The sequence below is a fragment of the Ranitomeya imitator genome, chromosome 2 (genome assembly GCF_032444005.1).
Source record: "Ranitomeya imitator isolate aRanImi1 chromosome 2, aRanImi1.pri, whole genome shotgun sequence".
Taxonomy (NCBI): domain Eukaryota; kingdom Metazoa; phylum Chordata; class Amphibia; order Anura; family Dendrobatidae; genus Ranitomeya; species Ranitomeya imitator.
Window position 1 is genome coordinate 337,076,969 of NC_091283.1, and position 23,307 is coordinate 337,100,275.

Consider the following 23,307-nt stretch of genomic DNA (forward strand, 5'->3'; position numbering starts at 1 on the left):
CTTTTTTTTCACAAAAATTTATTTTAGCCTCAATTTTTTCATTTTCTCATGGGCAAAAGGATAAAATGGATCAGAAAATTTGTTGGTCAATTTCTCCTGAGTACAACGATACCTCACATGTGGGGGTAAACCACTATTTGGGCACATGGCAAGGCTCGGAAGGGAAGGAGCGCCATTTGACTTTTGAATTAAAAATTAGTTCCTTTTCAATGTTCTTTTTATTGAAAAGTAATCCAAATAGACAGAAAAATAATAACAGTTGTAGAATAACAAGTGATAAGTATAACATTTAACTCTTTTGACATTTAACAGTAAAAATGGAGCTCTTTTTTACGGAGTAATCATCTCGAATAAGAATAATAGTATAACTGGAGCCATAGTCTCTGTCAAAGAACACATAGAATATAATAATTCCTTAAAGTCTAATATAATAGGCATAGGACAGTAAAGAGAGAGAAGAGAGAAATTAAGGGGATCATGAATAGACAAGAGGGGCTGAGATCAAAGAAAAAGGCGGGAAGAAAAGGAGGGGAGCACGGGGGAGGGAGTGGAGGGGGGGGGGATGGCATCATAAATTCTGTTTTCTGGTTCAATCAATCCTCAACTGCATCGAGTCTGGTGGACGACCTGAATGTGATCCAAGGGAGCCAGATTCCTTTAAACTTAGGTTGCGAATGGTTCACCAAGGCTACCAGTTCAGCCATGTGATATAATTGGTCTATCTTCTTCAGCATTTGTTGATATGTCGGAACGTTCGTGGTTTTCCAGAAAGTGGGGATTAACAACTTGGCTGCAGCCAATATGTTTTGAGCTAGAATGGTGAGCCATGCGCATCTAGGCCACACAGGGAAGTTCAAGAGCGCTATTTCTGATGATAATTGTATCTTTTTCCCAGTCACGTCTTTTATCAATTGTTCTATCATTGTCCAGAAACCACGAATTCCCGGACACGACCACCAAAGGTGAAAGTATTCGCCCTCCCCTGATTCGCATCTCCAACAGTCAGCGTGGGAACTCAATCTCCAGGTCTGAAGTTGCGTTTGAGAGATATACCATCTAGATACTATCTTATAAGAATTTTCCCGGGTTTTAACACAGCTTGTAGGTCCGTGTGAATATTTATAAATGTGGGATACTTGTGCTTGCGTGAAAGTGTATCCTAGATCCTTTTCCCATCTTAAAATGTACGCTCTCTTAGGGCTTAGTTCGTCTAATATAAGTGTTTGATAGATTATGGAGAGTACTTTAGTGGGTCTGGACGACTTAGCACACAGGGTTTCAAATGAGGTAGTATCCGAAAAGTATTGTATTCTTTTCAGTGTATTCTTAAGTGTTGAGTACTGTAAAAAATTGAGGTTTGTCAGATGGGTCTTTCACGTAGTTCTGCTAGTGTAAGAAGCGTTCCCTCAGTTATCATTTGATCTATTGGATAGCTTTGAGCTCGGTTCCCAATTGAATGGGTTATGATATCAGAGAGGGTGAGCAGCGGTGAAGAAGGGGGTGCAAAAATGCTGTGTGTTTTCGACCATATTTTTATGAGTGTACGGGTAAGCGGATTAGGGTGAGGGGGGAGTGGTCGCCCCCCACATAGGTCAATAAGAATGGCCTGAGAGGGAAAGGTGAAATTCCTTTCTCTATATCTATTGCCAGGCTTCCTTGGAATTGTCTGATTAGATTTACTGACCGAGATAGTACTGCGGCATAGTAATATTTCTTTATGTCCGGGGCTCCCATTCCCCCCCCCCCCAGTTCCTAGGTAAAGTCAATGTGCAGAAGGCTATGCGAGGTTTCGTACTTTTCCAGATATATTTAGAGAATAGGGAATTTACTTTGATTAGGAAAGTGGATGGAATGTGTATGGGTAGCGCCTGAAATAAATATGTGAATTTGAGCAGTATCAGACTTTTTATTAGATTTTTCCTACCCATCCAAGAGAGATATGGGTCTCTCCAGGATTGGATGGTTGCGGCTGTTTGTTTGAGCAACGGGTAGTAGTTGTTTTCCAATAGCTCTTTATTAGGGTTGAGCAAAACGGGTCAGTCATTTTCATAAGTCGCCGACTTTTGGCAAAGTCGGGTTTCATGAAACCCGACCCGATCCCTGTGTGGGGTCGGCCATGCGGTACGCGACTTTTGCGCCAAAGTCGCGTTTCAATGACGCGAAAAGCGCCATTTCTCAGCCAATGAAGGTGGACGCAGAGTGTGGGCAGCGGGATGACATAGGTCTCAGTCCCCACCATCTTAGAGAAGGGCATTGCAGTGATTGGCTTGCTTTCTGCGGCGTCACAGGGGCTATAAAGGAGCGTTCCCGCCGACCGCCATCTTACTGCTGCTGATCTGAGCATAGGGAGAGGTTGCTGCCGCTTCGTCAGAAGCAGGGATAGCGTTAGGCAGGGTACATTAACCCCCAAACCGCTTGTGCTGTAGCGATTTCCACTGTCCAACACCACATTTTGTTTGCAGGGACAGTGGAGGCTACATTTTTTTTCCTCAGCGCTGTAGCTCATTGGGCTGCCCTAGAAGGCTCCCTGATAGCTGCATTGCTGTTTGTACACCGCTGTGCAAACCAACTGCTTTTTTCAAAGCACAAATCCTGTTGCTCCTTCCTTTCTGCACAGCTTTCTTGTTTGTTTGTCCACACTTTTGACTTTTTTGTGCAGCAGTCCACTCCTTGTTATTGCTGCCTGCCATACTTTGCTGAGATTACTGCAGGGAGATAGTAATTGTAGGACAGTCCCTTTTTTTTTTTTTTTGTTTCGTTATATCTCTTCAAGCCACTTTCTGCCACAGAAAATATACTCTAATACAGTGGCCCAGATTTATTCACTAGTCTCCCTGAAGAAAAAAAAAAAAGGGTGCAGATTAAAATTGGCAAATCTGTATCAGTGGCAGTCCTGTGTGTGGCATCTGTGTCTCATTTTCTGGCACAGAAAACATACAGTCTAACAGTGGGCCTGATTTCTTGCCAATTCTCCCATAAATAAAAAAAAAATAGTGGGAGATTAAGATTGGCAATTTTGCCTCAGTGCCAGTGCTGTGTGTGGCATCTGTCTCTAATTTTGTGCCACATTAAACCTAGTGTGTAATACTGGGCCAGATTTATTTTAAATTCTCCCTGAAAAAAAAACAGTGGGAGATTAAGATTGGCATTTCTGCTTCAGTGCCAGTCCTGTGTGTGCCACCTGTCTCAAATTTTGTGCCACATTAAACCTAGTGTGTAATATTGGGCCAGATTTCTTTTAAATTCTCCCTGAAAAAAAAAATAGTGGGAGATTAAGATTGGCATTTCTGCTTCAGTGCCACTCCTGTGTGTGCCACCTGTCTCAAATTTTGTGCCACATTAAACCTAGTGTGTAATACTGGGCCAGATTTCTATTAAATTCTCCCTGGAAAAAAAAATTTGTGGGAGATTAAGATTGGCATTTCTGCTTCAGTGCCACTCCTGTGTGTGCCACCTGTCTCAAATTTTGTGCCACATTAAACCTAGTGTGTAATACTGGGCCAGATTTCTTTTAAATTCTCCCTGAAAAAAAATAGTGGGAGATTAAGATTGGCAATTCTGCCTCATTGCCAGTGCTGTGTGTGGCATCTGTCTCTAATTTTGTGCCACAGAACATATACTGTATAAGAGTGGGCCACATTTCTTCAATATTCTCCCAGAAAAAATAAAAAGGGGGAGATTTTTATTGGTAGTGTCTGCATCAGCGTCAGTCCTGTTAGTGGCAAATCTGTCTGCCACTGAAGCTGTGTACTGTTATACATTGGGCCTGATTTTCCCTGCAGTCTCACACACCTATAAAGGGATATATAAATCCAACAGAAGTTTGAGTTCACCTTGGAACTGGTTTTACAGTAACAAATACCGTTAGTTTGGTTACGTTTTTCAAACAATGAGGAAGTCTGGTGGAAGAGGTCGTGGCCGTGGGCGGTCATTGCCAGCTGGTAATGATGGTAGTGGTGGTGGAGCATCAGGTGGTCGTGGGAAAAGCAATATAGCACCTAAGTCTCGAGTTGTTGAGCCAGGTTCGTCGTCTGGCTACACAAGGCCTCGTACGCTCCCTTTTCTGGGAGTAGGAAAACCACTTTTAAAGCCGGAGCAGCAAGAACAAGTTTTGGCTTTCCTTGCTGACTCAGCCTCTAGCTCTTTCGCCTCCTCTTCTGAAACTGCTAAATGTAAAAGCAGCGCGTCGTTAGTGGATGTTCACGGTCAGGGACAAGTCGCTTCCTTGTCTTCTTCACCAAGAACAACAGAGAAGGATGCGTCAGGCGACACAACGTGTTACTCCATGGAGTTCTTTACACATACCGTTCCTGGGTTAGAAAGTGAAACAGTTAACAGGCCATGCCCATTACAAGTTGAATCGGACATGGAGTGCACAGATGCACAGCCACAGCCAGATTACTATGCTGTTCCTTTGACTCAGACCAGAACATTGCCCTCGCAGTGTTCTGATCCAGAATCAGACCCTGATGAGACTATGGTGCCCCGTCACGAACGCTAAACCACCGGCTTACACGGTGACACAGATGAAGTTGCACACGAGATAGAAGAGGAGGTCATAGATGACCCAGTTGTTGACCCCGATTGGCAGCAATTGGGAGAACAGGGTGCAGGCGGCAGTAGCTCTGAAGCGGAGGAGGAGGAGCCGCAGCAGGCATCAACATCGCAACAGGTTCCATCTGCCAGGCCCGCATCTGGCCAAAAACGCATGGCAAAACCAAAACCAGTTGTAGGACAGCGTGGCCATCCGGTTAAAGAAGTTCAGTCTGCAATGCCTGAAAAGGTATCCGATAGTAGAAAGAGTGCAGTCTGGCATTTTTTTAAACAACATCCAAATGATCAGCGTAAAGTCATCTGTCAAAAATGTTCAACTACCTTAAGCAGAGGTCAGAATCTTAAAAGTCTAAATACAAGTTGCATGCATAGATATTTAACCACCATGCATTTGCAAGCCTGGACTAACTACCAAACGTCCCTTAAGGTTGTAGCACCCTCGGCCAATGAAGCTAGTCAGCAACGCTACATCCCTTCCCTCACTGTAAGCCCACCATTTCCCGCACCACCTGCAGTAAATGTGCAGGTTTCTTCGCCAGGCCAAAGCAGTCAGGGAATCACCAGTTTCGTAGTAGGAAACACTGCATGTAGGGCACCAGCAAGAATACCATCACCAACCCTCTCACAGTCTGCCATGTCCACCAGCACCCCCGCTAGTTCCACCATATGCAGCTCTCCAGTCCAGCTCACCCTACATGAGACTCTCGTTAGGAAAAGGAAGTACTCATCCTCGCATCCGCGTACACAGGGTTTGAACGCCCACATTGCTAGACTAATCTCATTAGAGATGATGCCCTACCGGTTAGTTGAAAGCGAAGCTTTCAAAGCCCTGATGGACTACGCTGTACCATGCTAAGAGCTACCCAGTCGACACTTCTTTTCGAGAAAAGCCATCCCAGCCTTCCACCAGCATGTAAAAGACCGCATCGTCCATGCACTCAGGCAATCTGTGAGTACAAAGGTGCACCTGACAACAGATGCATGGACCAGTAGGCATGGCCAGGGACGTTATGTGTCCATCACGGCACACTGGCTTAATGTGGTGGATGCAGGCTCCACAGGGGACAGCAATATTGGGACAGTTCTACCTAGCCCACGGTCTAGGAAACAGTTGGCTGTAGGCGTTTGCCGCCCCCCCTCCTCCTCCTCCTCGTCCTCCTGCAGAAGCGAGAGCTCGTCCACAGACCGCAGTCGCACAACCACTTCATCCGCAGCTGCCCATGTTGCACTCGAGGTGTCCCATTATGGGACAGCTAGTGGCAAGCGTCAGCAGGCTGTATTGGCAATGAAGTGTTTGGGTGATAACAGACACACCGCGGAAGTTCTGTCCGAGTTCTTGCAGAAAGAAACTCAGTCATGGCTGGGCACTGTACATCTAGAGGCAGGCAAGGTAGTGAGTGATAACGGAAGGAATTTTATGGCTGCCATAGCCCTTTCACAACTGAAACACATTCCTTGCCTGGCTCACACCTTAAACCTGGTGGTGCAGTGCTTCCTGAAAAGTTATCCGGGGGTACCCGACCTGCTCCTCAAAGTGCGCAGACTTTGCTCGCATATTCGCCGTTCGCCCGTGCACTCCAGCTGCATGCAGAACCATCAGCGGTCTTTGAACCTTCCACAGCATCGCCTGTTGTGAATTCCGCTCTTGGGCTCCCTCCGGTGGTTTTAAGTGGAATGGCTGCTCTTTGGATTTAGCAGTCTGCAGCTGCTTCCACTGATTGTCTTTCTGCTCGGCTATTTATGCCTGGCTCTTTCCTTCAGCCAGTGCCACTTGTCAATGGTTCCTGGTTGGATTTACATCTCTGCTTGGATTTCCCTGATATCCTGACCAGTTCAGCAAAGATAAGTCCTTGCTTTGCTCTTTTCTGTCCACATGTAGTGGACTTAATTGTTCTGTACATTCTATGTTTTTTTTTGTCCAGCTTGTCAGTATGGATTTATTCAGTTAAGCTGGAAGCTCTGGGAAGCAGATTTACCCTCCACACCTTTAGTCAGGTCTTGAGATTTTTGTAAACTCTGTGTGGATTTTTCTAGTTTTTTTAATACTGACCGCACAGTATTCTGTCCTGTTCTATCTATCTAGCTAGACTGGCCTCCTTTGCTACATCCTGGTTTCATTCTACGTATGTCATTTCCCTCTCCACTCACAGTCATTATTTGTGGGGGCTGTCTATCCTTTGGGGATTTTCTCTGAGGCAAGATAGCTTTCCTGTTTCTATCTTTAGGGGTAGTTAGTTCTCCGGCTGTGACGAGGTGTCTAGGGAGTGACAGGAACATCCCACGGCTACTGCTAGTGTTGTGTTAAGCTTAGGAACTGCGGTCAGTACAGGTACCACCTCCTTCAGAGCTCGTCCCATGTTGCTCCTAAACCACCAGCCCTGGGCCTGTACCGCCGGCCACAAGAGAGTTCCCCCTTCCCAGCTCAAACACTGTTCTACCACTTGCAAAATTATCTGTCACAGCTCCACCAATGTTTAGTCTATGCGCTGACATCCTTCAATGCCTGGCACTGACAATACCAATTTGTTGACATGTATGATGTTAGTTAAAATAGTCAGGGTCAGTGTCCTATATTGACACCAGTAAATACTTAGCGCCAAATTACTATGTCTGAAACTCAGCAGAGGAGCCCACCCCTGTACCTAAGTATGCACCCTTTTGTTTTTTGTTTTTGTTGTTTTGCGAGACATTAACATCTATTTATTTTTTGGGAGTACTAACTGTGTCAGACACTCCTTCCAATCGTCCTCCGCTGACCACACCAATGCTGCCTGTGTACCCCTGCAAGATAATTCAAACTGCATTGAGCCTAATTTTTTTAATTTTAGGCCTACTAAGTCTGTCTGCGGTCCCTCCTTCCAATTGTCCTCCGCTGACCACACCAATGCTGCCTGTGTACCCCTGCAAGATAATTCAAACTGCTTTGAGCCTATTTTTTAAAATTTTAGGCCTACTAAGTCTGTCTGCGGTCCCTCCTTCCATTTGTCCTCCGCTGAGCACACCAATGCCGACCGTGTACCCATGTAACTTTTTTTCATTCTGCAGTGAGCCTACTTTGTGGTGTAAGGCCTACTAGCAGTGTCTGTCTGTGCCACTTAATACAGCTGTCCTCCTCTAAAAAAAAAAAAAAAAAGGCTGATTTTCAGCTTGTCAGAATTATAAAACTGCATTGGGGCCACAAGTTTCGTTGTGGTCTACAAACTGAGTCTTCCGCTCCACGGTGTTCTCTCTGTTGCCTCTCCCTCGCTTCTATCTTGAAGCTCTTGTTAAGTAGTTGTTGAAACAACACTGCATTAGGCCTACAAGTTAGGTCTGGGTTGTAGAGACGGTGTCTGCCGCTCCAAGGTGTTCTCCTGGTTGCCTTTCCTGAGCTTCAATCTTCAGGCTCTTGTTAAATAGTTTTTTAATCGAACAACTGCAATGGGGCTACTAGTTTGGTTGGGGCCTACTAACAGTGTCTGCCACTCCAAGGTGTTCTCCTGGTTGCCTTTTCTGAGCTTCAATCTTCAGGCTCTTGTTAAATACTTTTTTAATCAAACAACTGCAGTGGGGATACTAGTTTGGTTGGGGCCTACTAACAGTGTCTGCCGCTCCAAGGTGTTCTCCTGGTTGCCTTTCCTGAGCTTCAATCTTCAGGCTCTTGTTAAATAGTTTTTTAATCGAACAATTGCAGTGGGGCTACTAGTTTGGTTGGGGCCTACTAACAGTGTCTGCCGCTCCAAGGTGTTCTCCTGGTTGCCTTTCCTGAGCTTCAATCTTCAGGCTCTTGTTAAATAGTTTTTTAATCGAACAACTGCAGTGGGGCTACTAGTTTGGTTGGGGCCTACTAACAGTGTCTGCCACTCCAAGGTGTATTCCTGGTTGCCTTTCCTGAGCTTCAATCTTCAGGCTCTTGTTAAATTGTTTTTTAATTGAACAACTACAGTCGGGCTACTAGTTTGGTTGGGGCCTACTAACAGTGTCTGCCGCTCCAAGGTGTTCTCCTGGTTGCCTTTCCTGAGCTTCAATCTTCAGGCTCTTGTTAAATAGTTTCTTAATCAAACAACTGCAATGGGGCTACTAGTTTGGTTGGGGCCTACTAACAGTGTCTGCCGCTCCAAGGTGTTCTCCTGGTTGCCTTTCCTGAGCTTCAATCTTCAGGCTCTTGTTAAATAGTTTTTTAATTGAACAACTGCAGTGGGGCTACTAGTTTGGTTGGGGCCTACTAACAGTGTCTGCCGCTCCAAGGTGTTCTCCTGGTTGCCTTTCCTGAGCTTCAATCTTCAGGCTCTTGTTAAATAGTTTTTTAATCAAACAACTGCAGTGGGGCTACTAGTTTGGTTGGGGCCTACTAACAGTGTCTGCCGCTCCAAGGTGTTCTCCTGGTTGCCTTTCCTGAGCTTCAATCTTCAGGCTCTTGTTAAATAGTTTTTTAATTGAACAACTGCAGTGGGGCTACTAGTTTGGTTGGGGCCTACTAACAGTGTCTGCCGCTCCAAGGTGTTCTCCTGGTTGCCTTTCCTGAGCTTCAATCTTCAGGCTCTTGTTAAATAGTTTTTTAATCAAACAACTGCAGTGGGGCTACTAGTTTGGTTGGGGCCTACTAACAGTGTATGCCACTCCGTGCTGTTCTCCAGGTTTCCTGTCCTGAAATTCCATTTTCAGGCTCTCGTTAAGTAGTTGTTGAAACAACACTGCATTAGGCCTACAAGTTGGGTCTGGGTTGTAGAGACGGTGTCTGCCGCTCCAAGGTGTTCTCCAGGTTGCCTCTCCCTAGCTTCTATCTTGAAGCTCTCGTTAAGTAGTTGTTGAAACAACACTGCATTAGGCCTACAAGTTGGGTCTGGGTTGTAGGGACTGTGTCTGCCGCTCCAAGGTGTTCTCCAGGTTGCCTCTCCCTAGCTTCTATCTTAAAGCTCTTGTTAAGTAGTTGTTGAAACAACACTGCATTTGGCCTACAAGTTGGGTCTGGGTTGTAGGGACGGTGTCTGCCGCTCCAAGGTGTTCTCCAGGTTGCCTCTCCCTAGCTTCTATCTTTGAAGCTCTCGTTAAGTAGTTGTTGAAACAACACTGCATTAGGCCTACAAGATGGGTCTGGGTTCTACAAACGGTGTCTTACGCTCCAAGGTGTTCTCCAGGTTGCCTTTCCCTAGCTTCTATCTTCAGGCTCTCGTTAAATTGTTTTTAATATAACACTGCATTTGGCCTACTTGTTTTGTTGGCCCTACTAACGGTGTCTGCTGCTCCTTGATGTTCTCCTACACTGAACAAACCAGTGCCGCCTGCTTACTTCTGTTACCAATTTTGAACTGCATTTAGCCTACTTACTGATGTGGGCCTACTCACTGTGTCAGCCTCTCATTACAGTTGTACTCCACTAAACAAAGCAATGCCCCCTGGTTAGTCCTGTTACCAATTTTGAACTGCATTTAGCCCACTTTATTATTTGGGCCTATATCTGTGTTTCCTCCTCATCCTGCCCATTGCCCAGACAGTGATAGATGAGTCTGCTGGTACATTGACCCATAATGCTACATTCCCCGTGCACGCTACACAGCCAGAATGTGACCCTGCTGAAAGTCAGGTTCCCCTTCCCGCATACCATACCACCTTACACGGGGACAAAGAGGAAGGTGCAGATGAAAGTGCAGGTTCCTTCATCAGGTGGGTGGGGGGAATACTCGTTGGCGACGTCACTGGCACAGGTCCCCTCATAGTATGCAAAAGTGTGCTGCCGGTGGGAGGCGCCCTCGCCGTGCAAACACACCGCCGTACTTTGAGGGGCCCTGTGCCAGTGCCAATGCCAACGAGTGGGCCCTCCCTGCTTGCTCAGGATCACAGCACTTGCAAAGTTTAAATACTTACCTCTCCCTGCTCCACTGCCGTGACGTGGTCCAGATTTCCTGGGCCCACTAAATACTTGAACCAGCCCTACCCCCCACAACTTTAGCCAAATGACCCCCAATTTCCAATGCCTTACTATTATTATAAGGTAAATTAAGATTGACAAGCTTCAGTAACAAGAATGGATGTTTTTACCATTAAAATGGGCACTGTAGGTGTTTTCCTGGCCTCCACTCACTGCCGACTATGCTCCCCCATTGACTTGCATTGGGATTCGTGTTTCGGTCGATCACCGACTTTTCGCGATAATCGGCCGATTCCACTCGACTCGACTATTGAGATAGTCGGGTTTCGCGAAACCCGACTCAACCCTAAAAAACTAAAAGTCGCTCAACCCTACTCTTTATCTGTTCTACCTATTTTAATCCCTAGATAGTTAATGTATCGTTTGGGCCATGTGAATGGGTATACATTTTTCGCTTTTTTTTAAGAATATTTTGTGGAATATTTAGGTCTAATGTCTCAGATTTGGACATGTTTACTTTGAAGTTTGACATATCACCAAAGACATTCAATATCTTTAAGAGGGCAGCAAAGCTTCTAAGAGGCTTGGTTATCAAGACCAAGAGGTCGTCAGCGAAAGCCGCAGTTTTATGATGTGTTTCCCCAATTTTGATGCCTTCTATTTCTTGGCACTGTTGTATAGTAGTCAACAATGGTTCCATTTTTAGCACGAACAGCAGAGGGGACAGTGAACACCCCTGCCGTGTCCCATTATTAATGAAGAACCTATCGGTCACCGAACCATTGATTTTTATGCGAGCTGATGGGTCCCTATACATCTTCATTATAGTGGAGATCAATTGGCTCGGGAAGCCAAAGCTCCTCATTGTCTCCTCAAGGTAGGTCCAGTCCACCCTGTCAAAGGCCTTCTCCGCGTCTGTCCCCAGAAGGACCAGAGGGAGTTTATTCATTTTCGCATAGTGCATAAGATGCAGTATTTTGTGCGTGTTGTCCTTCCCCTCTCTTCCTCCCACAAAGCCTGTTTGGTTCAAAGAAATTACCGTCGGCAAGTACTCAGCTATCCTGTGAGCTAATAGACTAGCAAATAGCTTCAGATCTATATTTAATAGTGAAATCGGTCTGTAAATATTACAAAGCTCCTGGTCCTTACCTTCTTTGTAAATTAATGAAATCCGCGCTTCCAGCGTCTGAGTGGGGAAACAATCACCACCTTGTATATCATTATACGTTTTCAGTAAGCGTGGAAGGAGAGTAGGTGAAAAGGATTTATAATAAGCTACTGGAAGTCCATCCGGACCAGGGGCTTTACCAGGCTGGCTCCCTGACAGGGTGGACTGGAGCTCCTCCAAACTAAAAGGCCTAGTCAATTGGTGTTGCTGTGATTCTGTCAAGTGGGGTAGGTTCAGGCGCGATAAGAAGGCTCTAATATCATGTCTTCTCTTCAAGTTTTCTGGATTTGACTCAGCTGGACGTAAATTGTATAGCTGCTTATAATAGGTTAGGAACTCTGTTTCTATTTGTGAGTAGTTGTGGGTGCATTGTCCATTGGGTTTTTTAATAGCATGTATGTAAGTGTGGGCCTGGCGGTGCCTTATTCTAGATAGCATAAGTTTAGAAGCCTTATTTCCGTGCACAAACATCCTAGTACGCCATGAAGCGTACCATTTTGCTGATTTTTTGTTTAGTATATCTTTCAATTTCTGTCTTTTTATCGTCAGTGTAGAAATCACCTGTGCATTTGTTTGTTTCTTATGTTGCTTTTCCAGGGAATATATTTCATTATAAAGCTCTGCTATTTCCTGTTGCCTCTTTTTGTTTAAGTATGAAGTAATTGAAATAAGCTCCCCTCTGATAACTGATTTATGTGCTTCCCATACCACCGGAGTCGGCAATTCCCCCGTGTCATTATGGTCAAAATATTGCGTGATAGTTTTGGTAATGCGCGCGCGTATTTCTGGACAGGCTAATATTGATTCGTTTAGTTGCCATGTTCTGTTAACATTAGCGAAACCCTTCAAAGTTATCTGTAATGTAACTACTGAGTGATCCGAATGTATGTTAGGAAGTATGTTAGCAATGCGGGCATTGGGGAAAAGCTGTCTGGGGATAACTATATAATCCAATCGGTGATAGGTTCCATGGGGATGAGAGTAATAGGAATAGTCACGGTCCGTCGGGTGTAAGTATCTCCAAACGTCTAGCATCTGCATAGAGCTAAGTTGAATTTTAATTCTAGTGAGATCCTTAAGGGATATTGCACTTCTCCTCGCTGTGGTGTCCAACAAGGGTTCCAGTGCGATATTCAGATCACCCCCTATGATAAGAGTTCCTTCTCTGAAATTTTCTATTGTCCTAAGTGTTCTCAGTATCCATTTCAAATGTTTTTTGTTGGGAGCGTATAGGCTACAGATGGTTATTAGGTTCCCAGCGAAGAGGCCTTTAACTAGTATATAGCGACCGCTAGGGTCTTTCAAAGTTTTATGGGCTTGGAAGGGTATTCCCCTAGCTATTGCTACCGATACTCCCCTAGAGCCCATTTGTGTTGTGAGTTTCTTGGATCAATAGAATGTCAGCCTTCTGCTTTTTTTTTTATTCAAATACATTTTTATTAAGAATAACAAGGCAATTAACATGTTACATTTACATTTTCAATATAGAGTATTTCCCCCCCTCCCCCTTCAAACAGCCCCCTTCGATCCCAAAGCCCCCCACCCCCACCCCACAAAGCAGCTCATCTTGTTAATTACTACCATCATTAAAACAATAGAGTATCTAATCCCTCAACCATTCGTATAAGCCACACTTCACATTACTATCCCATAGCAATCCATGGAGACCACATTTTATTGAACGTTTCAGTTTTCCCTTTCTTCTTATAAATCCCTTTTTCTAGTGTCAGGCCCTGTTTCACATACTGGAGGAACTCTCCTCTTGACGGCGGCTCTTCCCTAATCCAGCTTCTAGCTATCACCTTCCTAGCCATATACAACAATCTGGCTATAGCTATCTTTAGGTGTTTATCCACTCCAATCTCATCCACGCATCCCAACAAACAGACAACTGGATCCCTTGGCACCGTGCATCCATACGCACCTTCCATACGACTCAAAACTACCACCCAGAAGGCAGCCAACCTCGGACATGTCCACATCATATGGAAAATGTCTGCATCCGTAAACTTACACCTCGGACATTCAGAGTCATTATGCAATCCTGCCTTATATAGCACCATCGGAGACCTATAAACTCTGTGTATCACATAGAGCTGTGACAGTCTATACGGTTCACTCAGCGACAGTCTTGGGATCCATTCCAACACCGACTCCCAAGTCTCGTTATCTATTGGGCCCAAATCCCTTTCCCATTTAGCTATTGCCATTATTGGAAACCCCAATAGAAAAGTGTGCAACAGATCCCTGTATAGAGTGGATATGACTCCTCCAGTCATCCCATCATTACACACATACTCCAGTACTATATCCCTTTGAATCCTAATACCTCCGTTCCTACTCTGAGCTCCAAAGGCATGCCTCATCCGCAAATACTGATACTCCCCTGCAGTCCCGATACCAAATTCCACCTGCAATTGGGAAAATGATTTCAGTTCACCTTGTTCAATTATTTGATACACATACTGAATCCCTTTGCCCAACCACTCTATCAGTACCCCCAATGCCTCAAATTCTTTCAGATTGTTATTATGCCATAGCGGCGAGCATCTAGTCAAGTCCGTGATCCCACGTATGTGCCTCAATCTACTCCACAGCTTGCGTATCAACAGCAAAGTCGGATATACAGTTAGGGCCAGAAATATTTGGACAGTGACACAAGTTTTGTTATTTTAGCTGTTTACAAAAACATGTTCAGAAATACAATTATATATATAATATGGGCTGAAAGTGTACACTCCCAGCTGCAATATGATAGTTTCCACATCCAAATCGGAGAAAGGGTTTAGGAATCATAGCTCTGTAATGCATAGCGTCCTCTTTTTCAAGGGACCAAAAGTAATTGGACAATGGACTCTAAGGGCTGCAATTAACTCTGAAGGCGTCTCCCTCGTTAACCTGTAATCAATGAAGTAGATAAAAGGTCAGGGGTGGATTCCAGGTGTGTGGTTTTGCATTTGGAAGCTGTTGCTGTGAGCAGACAACATGCGGTCAAAGGAACTCTCAATTGAGGTGAAGCAGAACATCCTGAGGCTGAAAAAAAAGAAAAAATCCATCAGAGAGATAGCAGACATGCTTGGAGTAGCAAAATCAACAGTTGGGTACATTCTGAGAAAAAAGGAATTGACTGGTGAGCTTGGGAACTCAAAAAGGCCTGGGCGTCCACGGATGACAACAGTGGTGGATGATCGCCGCATACTTAATTTGGTGAAGAAGAACCCGTTCACAACATCAACTGAAGTCCAGAACACTCTCAGTGAAGTAGGTGTATCTGTCTCTAAGTCAACAGTAAAGAGAAGACTCCATGACAGTAAATACAAAGGGTTCACATCTAGATGCAAACCATTCATCAATAACAAAAATAGACAGGCCAGAGTTAAATTTGCAGAAAAACACCTCAAGAAGCCAGCTCAGTTCTGGAAAAGTATTCTATGGACAGATGAGACAAAGATCAACCTGTACCAGAATGATGGGAAGAAAAAAGTTTGGAGAAGAAAGGGAACGGCACATGATCCAAGGCACACCACATCCTCTGTAAAACATGGTGGAGGCAACGTGATGGCATGGGCATGCATGGCTTTCAATGGCACTGGGTCACTTGTGTTTATTGATGACATAAGAGCAGACAAGAGTAGCCGGATGAATTCTGAAGATATACTTTCAGCCCAGATTCAGCCAAATGCTGCAAAGTTGATTGGACGGCGCTTCATAGTACAGATGGACAATGACCCCAAGCATACAGCCAAAGCTACCCAGGAGTTCATGAGTGCCAAAAAGTGGAACATTCTGCAATGGCCAAGTCAATCTCCAGATCTAAACCCAATTGAGCATGCATTTCACTTGCTCAAATCCAGACTTAAGACGGAAAGACCCACAAACAAGCAAGACCTGAAGGCTGCGGCTGTAAAGGCCTGGCAAAGCATTAAGAAGGAGGAAACCCAGCGTTTGGTGATGTCCATGGGTTCCATACTTAAGGCAGTGATTGCCTCCAAAGGATTTGCAACAAAATATTGAAAATAAAAATATTTTGTTTGGGTTATGTTTATTTGTCCAATTACTTTTGACCTCCTAAAATGTGGAGTGTTTGTAAAGAAATGTGTACAATTCCTACATTTTCTATCAGATATTTTTGTTCAACCCTTCAAATTAATCGTTACAATCTGCACTTGAATTCTGTTGTAGAGGTTTCATTTCAAATCCAATGTGGTGGCATGCAGAGCCCAACTTGCGAAAATTGTGTCACTGTCCAAATATTTCTGGCCCTAACTGTAGCTTCCCCAAACTCTCCAAGGATCCATCCTCCAAACATTGCACCACTGGCCTTCTTTTTGTCACCACCTCCATCAACCGCTGTACTGCCCCAGATGACCCCTCATACGCCCAGCCCCTTAAATGCTGACTCTGGGCTGCAAGAAAGTACAACTCAGGGTTAGGCAATGCCAGACCCCCATCATCCTTGGGTCGCTGAAGTGTCTCCAGTTTGATACGCGGATGCTGCCTCCCCCAAATCGGATTCCTAAACAGAGAGTTGATCTGTCTAAATTTCCCACGTGGTATCCAAACCGGCGCATTGTGAAGAATATACAGTATTTTCGGCATCAGAATCATTTTGATAAGATTCACCCTGCCTACCACAGACAAATGTAGCTTAAGCCATGCATCCGCTTTTGCCTTGAGGGCACCCAAGATTGGAGTCAGATTCTCATGTATATAGTCAGTGACTGGCATAGATACCCATATTCCCAGGTACTTAAATTTACTCGTCACCTCCAGTCGCCCGTCCTCCAATGGCTCCCCATCCACATCGTCCACCTTAAACAAGATAGACTTACTCCAATTTATCCTAAGTCCCGACACTGATCCGAATCGTTCAATAATCCCAATGGCTCCGTCCAAGGATGCAACCGGGTCAGCCAGAAACAACAAAATATCATCCGCATACAACGCCACCCTTTCTTCAATCACCCCATATTTAAACCCCGTCATCTCATCAGACTGTCGAAGCGTAGCGGCCAGTGGTTCCACCGCCAGAGCAAACAAAAGGGGGGAAAGCGGACACCCCTGTCTCGTCCCTCTAGCCAATTGTATGGTCCGTGACAACTCCCCGTTTACCCTAACCCTGGCCATCGGCATCGAGTACATTAATTGAATCCATGATATGAACTGCGGTCCAAACCCCATTCTTCGCAACACCTGCCAGAGATACCCCCACTCCACACTATCGAACGCCTTGTGAGCGTCTAAAGATGCAATAACTCTCTGGCCACAGTTATCGGCTTTGAGTTGCAAGTTCATATACAGCCTTCGTAGATTAATCGCAGTTGACCTATCAGGCATAAAGCCAGACTGGTCTGAGTGTATCAGGCCAGAAATAACACTTGTCAACCTCATCGCCAACACCTTAGCCAGGAGTTTAACGTCAATAGTAAGCAAAGAAATTGGCCGATATGAATCCGGCTGTGTCGGGTCTTTCCCCTCCTTTGGAATCACCACTATTGTGGCCTCCCGCATAGATGCCGGTAGCCTTCCACCATTCGTAGCCTCTTCCAAGACCGCCTTCAATTTAGGGATCAACACTTCCCCCAAGCTTTTATAAATTTCGGCAGGAAATCCGTCTACGCCAGGCGCCTTCCCATTAGCCATCGACTGCAATGCCCGTCCCAGTTCCTCCTCCATAATGGGAGCCTCCAAATCCTCCCTAGCTGTGTCACTCAGCCTCGGGAGCTCCAACTCCTCAAGGAACGCCACTGTGTCCTCCATTGACCCATCTACCCGAGAGGAGTATAAGTCTGCGTAAAAATCTGTAAAAGTCTCCAAAATCTCTGAAGTCTCAGAAACAGCAACACCACTCCCAGTCACCAAAGAGTGAACAAAGGAAGTATTTCTCTGGGCAGATGCCACCAGCGACAGCAAATGACCCACTGATTCACCCTCCTGGTAATAGGCCAAATTCATGAATTCCCTCTTCCTTTCAGCCTTACTCAGCAAGACCGCCTCTAGCTGGCTTTGAGCTGCCTTTAACCTCCTCCCAGCCTCCAAAGTACCCATTATTACCATCTCATCTTCAGCCACCCTCAGCCCATCTATCGCCAACCTCTCTGCCTCTCTCGATTTCCGCTTACACCTGCTAATATCCCTAAACAACAGCCCTCTCAAGTACGCTTTCATGGCTTCCCACACAGTAAGCACATCTACGCTACCCTCATTTATCTCAAAAAATTCCACCAATTCCTTCTTAATCTTCTCCAAGTCTATACTGTGTAGCCAATTAGGGTGCATTTTCCACTCCCTTCTGCTCCCGTTCCGTGTCCCCACTAATCGAAATTCCACCTCAACTGGACTATGGTCTGAGAGAGCCCTAGGTAAATATCTCACGTCCCCCACCATCGTATCTAATAATCGGTTACCCAGTGCCAGATCAATCCTAGACAGCGTACCATGAGCTGGTGAGTAGCATGAATACGCCCTTTCCCCGATATGCCTAACTCTCCATAAATCAACCATGCCCACTTCCCCGACATAAGTCCCAAACGTAGTGGTATGTCCCGCCGTCCTATTCTGGGGGTTTTTGTTCTTATCCCAAAAGTCATCACATATATTATTAACCCCTTACCGGCATCGGACGTACTATACCGTCCGATGCCGGCCCCCCTGCTTTGATGCAGGGCTCCGCGGTGAGCCCGCACCAAAGCCGGGACATGTCAGCTGTTTTGAACAGCTGACATGTGCCCGTAATAGGCGCGGGCAGAATCGCGATCTGCCCGCACCTATTAACTAGTTAAATGCCGCTGTCAAACGCAGACAGCGGCATTTAACTACCGCTTCCGGCCGGGCGACCGGAAATGACGTCATCGCCGACCCCCGTCACATGTCCGGGGGTCGGCGATGCGTCTCCATTGTAGCCATAGAGGTCCTTGAGACCTCTATGGTTACTGATTGCCCGTCGCTGTGAGCGCCACCCTGTGGTCGGCGCTCACAGCACACGTGCAATTCTGCTACATAGCAGCGATCAGCAGATCGCTGCTATGTAGCAGAGCCGATCGTGCTGTGCCTGCTTCTAGCCTCCCATGGAGGCTATTGAAGCATGGCAAAAGTAAAAAAAAAAAGTTTAAAAAAATGTGAAAAAAATAAAAAAAACATAAAAGTTTAAATCACCCCCCTTTCGCCCCAATCAAAATAAATCAATAAAAAAAATATCAAATCTACGCATATTTGGTATCGCCGCGCTCAGAATTGCCCGATCTATCAAATAAAAAAAAGTATTAACCTGATCGCTAAACAGCGTAGCGGGAAAAAAACTCGAAACGCCAGAATTACGTTTTTTTGGTCGCCGCGACATTGCATTAAAATGCAATAACGGGCGATCAAAAGAACGTATCTGCACCGAAATGCTATCATTAAAAACGTCATCTCGGCACGCAAAAAATAAGCCCTCAACCGACCCCAGATGATGAAAAATGGAGACGCTACGAGTATCGGAAAATGGCACAATTTTTTTTTTTTAGCAAAGTTTGGAATTTTTTTTCACCACTTAGATAAAAAATAACCTAGTCATGTTTGGTGTCTATGAACTCGTAATGACCTGGAGAATCATAATGGCAGGTCATTTTTAGCATTTAGTGAACCTAGCAAAAAAGCCAAACAAAAAACCAATGTGGGATTGCACTTTTTTTGCAATTTCACCGCACTTGGAATTTTTTTCCCGTTTTCTAGTACACGACATGCTAAAACCAATGATGTCATTCAAAAGTACAACTCGTCCCGCAAAAAATAAGCCCTCACATGGCCAAATTGACGGAAAAATAAAAAAGTTATGGCTCTGGGAAGGAGAGGAGCGAAAAACGAACACGGAAAAACGAAAAATCCCCCGGTCATGAAGGGGTTAAGGTCGCCGATAATTAGTAATGGTAACGGTCCCCAACGCTCTACCCTCTCCAGCACCTCTCTTATCTTCTTGCTTGAGTATGGGGGCGGAATATACATTGCCACTATACACATCAATACTCCATTCATTTTACATTTCACCACCACATACTGACCATCGACATCCTCTTTTACCATTACCTCCTCATACTGCACCCCCGCAGGTATTAACACAAACACACCCCTAGAATACGTCGAGAAAGTAGAATGATACGCCCTCTGTATCCAGCGCCTATTCAATATGTTCACCCTCTCCCGCACTAAATGTGTCTCTAACAAACATATCATTGAGACCTTCTGTTCTCGGACATACTGCAGACTTGCCGCCCGCCGTGTTTTATCTGCCAGACCTCTCACATTCCAACTCAATATTTTAATACAATCTCCCATCATGTGGCTCATCATTTCTTAAAGTATCCAATTTCCCAAGTATGAGCTGCCCCAACCCTCCCACCCCCCCTGCCCCCTCCCAACTTGCCCGCTAACCCCCCCAATATAACGCATTCTTCCTCTCATCAAGAGTGGGGCTCCACTGCCCACTGCAACACTCTCCCTTACTTAACCCTCTCCATTCGCGTCCCGCTGCCATAGCAATCACAATTTCTCCCCCAACTTTCACTTTATTGTATCTTAACATTTCAACTTATATTAACATATAGAAAAAGTACCAAACCAGTTCACAGTACCCAGCATAACCCTCCTCCCCCGTACTTAGTAGTTGGTACTGTCCCCTCCGGCCATTCCTTCAATATGGCCCAGCAAAACCCCCAACAGTTGCTCAACTCTTTAACCATTGCTAACGAGCGCAGAACTCTCCTCCATCGACAGAGAAAACAAATCTCAACTGGATCTCGCCGAAATGTCAGTCGCCCATTCCCTTAAGTTTTTTCTCATGAGTATCAAGCCACTGGGTAGCGTCCTCCGGTGTCAAGAAAAAGTGGGTCTTATTAAAAGCCACCAGTCTCAGCTTGGCGGGAAACATCACCGAATACTGCACTCCCAGCTCCCTCAGTCGCCGCTTGACTCCAGTAAACTTCATCCGCTGCTTCTGAACCGCAGCGGAATAATCCGGATAAATGGCAATTTTCTGACCTCCAGCCGTCAGATCCTCCATCTCTCTAGCCTTTCTAAGGATAATGTCTCTGTCTCTGTAATTGAGTATTTTAGCAAGCATGGTACGGGGATTTGCTCCTGGGGCAGGGGGCTGCGGCGGGACCCTATGAGCCCGTTCAACAGCAAAGACTTTTGTCAACACTGTGCTCCCAATCTTCTCCAGCAGCCAGTTCTCCACAAACTCAGTGGGATTTCTCCCCTCAGTCTTTTCAGGCAGCCCCACTATACGTATATTATTTCTTCTGGATCTATTTTCCAGATCCTCATTTTTGGCAGCGAGCTCGGCTATTGCTTGGGCGAACTTCTTTTCAGCTTTTTGTAGCTTAACTATGTGATCTTCTGCCGTGCTCACCCTCTCCTCCACCACTCCTATACGTTTGTCCATTTTCTGCAGAGCCGCATTAATCTGTGCCGTGTCCCCTTTAACTTCCTGCATCTGCTGGGCCAAGGAGTTCAGGGATTGCTGACATGAAGAGATCAGGGTGATTACATCCCTAAGGGTCGGCTCCTCTCCCTGTGATATGGCTTCAGGTCCCCCACTAGCCCCAGCCATGCTGCCTCTCTCCTTCCCCCTCTGTACCTCATGCTGCTCAGCCTTGCTTGCTTCCTCCTCCTCCTGGTCAGCTCCAGCTCCAGATCCTGGTTCTGCCTCCTCAGCAGCCTCCACTCTGGCATACTGCTGCAGCTTTGCGGCCACCTCCATGCGCCGCTGACATGCGGCGTTCTCCTTCTCGGCGTCCTCCCTAGCATCGGAGCCATCTTGGCTGGCTCCTGCATCGCTGGTGCCAGCGTCTTTCTGCCGCCTCCTGGTCATCGCTGCCGACTCCGGACCTGCTGCTCCGCACTGCTGCACTCTCCGGACCTTCAGCCAGCCGGATTTAGGTGAGTTTACCCGAAAATCGGGGTTAAAGCAGGATTTTTGTCCTTATGGCAGCAGGAGCACTCTTCCCTGCTTCCACTCACATGGCCAGCTAGGACACGCCCCCCCCATCCTTCTGCTTTTTAAGATAGTCTAATGTGTGTCGCCTAGGTATTGGCGAGTTAAGCCCATTTACATTGAGAGAGGCGAATGAAATTACCTTATCATGTGTAGCCATTGGTGATGATTTGGTGGTGGGATTGAAGTCGCCGTCTGGATGTCTGCAGGGATTCTAGGAGACTCATGATGCGAGGGGAAGTACGATGAGGGGAGTGGGAAGAAGGGGAAATTAGATATGAGATAAGAAGGGATAGAAAAAGAAAATTAAATTAAGTTTCATGAGAAACATGTTAAGTACAAAACAAACAGTAAAGTTTGTGGCTTTGCACAACATTTATGCCAGCCTGAGAGAGAATATTTTGAGGTTATTATCACCTCAAGCCAACCCGAGAAACTGCAATAAAAGAGTAATAGAGAGAAAAATAAACCTAATATAAATCAACAAACAGTTCTGAAATGCTTTCCAGGTTGGTGCAAGACATGGGGAGTTGAGTCCTTCTAGATGATCATCTTAAAGTGGCGGGGCCAGAGGGGGGGGTCCCCTCATCCCACCTCCTCTCCAGCACCCTTTGAGGTCGGAGATTTAGTGGATTTCTTCTTTTGCCTCTGTGACTTTGGGGTTCCAGCTAGTTGCCACGGAGTTGGGTTTGTCAAGGGAAGTTGCTGAGAAGCCGCATGGAAGGGTTCCAAGTCGGGATAAGTCTCCATGGGGATGTCTAGAGCCCTGCACACCTCCTTGATGTCCGGAGATGTTCTAGCTTGGAATTTCCCGTCGCCCGCAGTAATAAAGATCCCGAATGGAAATAGCCAACGAAAGCGGTGCCCTTTTTGGAGTAGAGCCTCTGTAAATGGCTTTAAAAGTCTGCGTTTTTTAAGGGTTGTGGCAGACAAATCTTGGAAGAGTCTTATTTGGGAGTCTTCATACTTAACTTCTTGTGATTCCCGCGCTCTGTGTAGGATCAAGTCCTTTGTTCTGTAGTCAAGGAAGCGGCATATTACATCCCGTGGGTCTTCTAGAGTGGAATGAATGGTGTGAATTTGGTTTTCATGCTCATTAAGGCAGCTGAGCAGATTGTTGGTCTGTTGTGCCAGGGTTGTTTGGAAGTTTTCGACTGATTCAATTCTGTGGCCCTGTTGTGTTAGATCTTGTTTTATCTCCGCCAACTCTCTGCCTATGGGCTCCATAGCTTGTGATAGGATCCTTTTGATGAAAGAACGGGTCACCAGCTTCTTTTTTGTAGTGCTACCTCTATCTGAGTCACTCTCGAGATCTGAGTCCGTATCTTCCTCTATTTGAGAGTCAATAAGCTTTGTAGATTTGTTATGATCCGAATAAATCATTTGCTTTTTTAAGAAGTTGTCCACGTCGGCTTGGGTGACCGATTTAGAGACCTTAGATGATCCTTTTGGGGTCTTAGTTCCAGATTTCCCCATGACTTTAGTGAGGCTTAATGAACTGAAAAGTAAACACTATTCTCCCCCTGCTGGCAAGGTGGCAGGTTCAGCACAGCATATTGGTTCTTTTATTAGTAAGTCTGTATGGAGGATATGTCCGTTGTTTTGTTACAATTGATAGCTTGAAGCCTTCCCCAGTAGCTGCAGAAGGGGGGGGGCATAGCAGGACCTGATGTCGGGGGGGGGATTCATGTGCGGTCTGCACGAGAAAGCTGGCCCCCAGACTGATCCACCTCAGTGGGTTATGAGGTGCACAGAACCGGCACC

The 23,307-nt window shown here is 45.8% G+C and overlaps 1 protein-coding gene across 1 annotated transcript in view; it reads right to left on the reverse strand.

The window, feature by feature from the left end:
• Positions 1–23,019, reverse strand: part of LOC138666503 (oocyte zinc finger protein XlCOF8.4-like) — a 57,586-nt gene extending 34,567 nt beyond the window's left edge. The window contains exons 1-2 of the mRNA XM_069754719.1: positions 22,138–23,019; positions 13,900–13,981 (exon numbers count right to left, since the gene is read on the reverse strand). Coding sequence (XP_069610820.1) covers positions 13,900–13,981; positions 22,138–23,019 — 964 coding nt within the window. The remainder of the gene's footprint in view (positions 1–13,899; positions 13,982–22,137) is intronic.
• Positions 23,020–23,307: the final 288 nt, after the last annotated feature.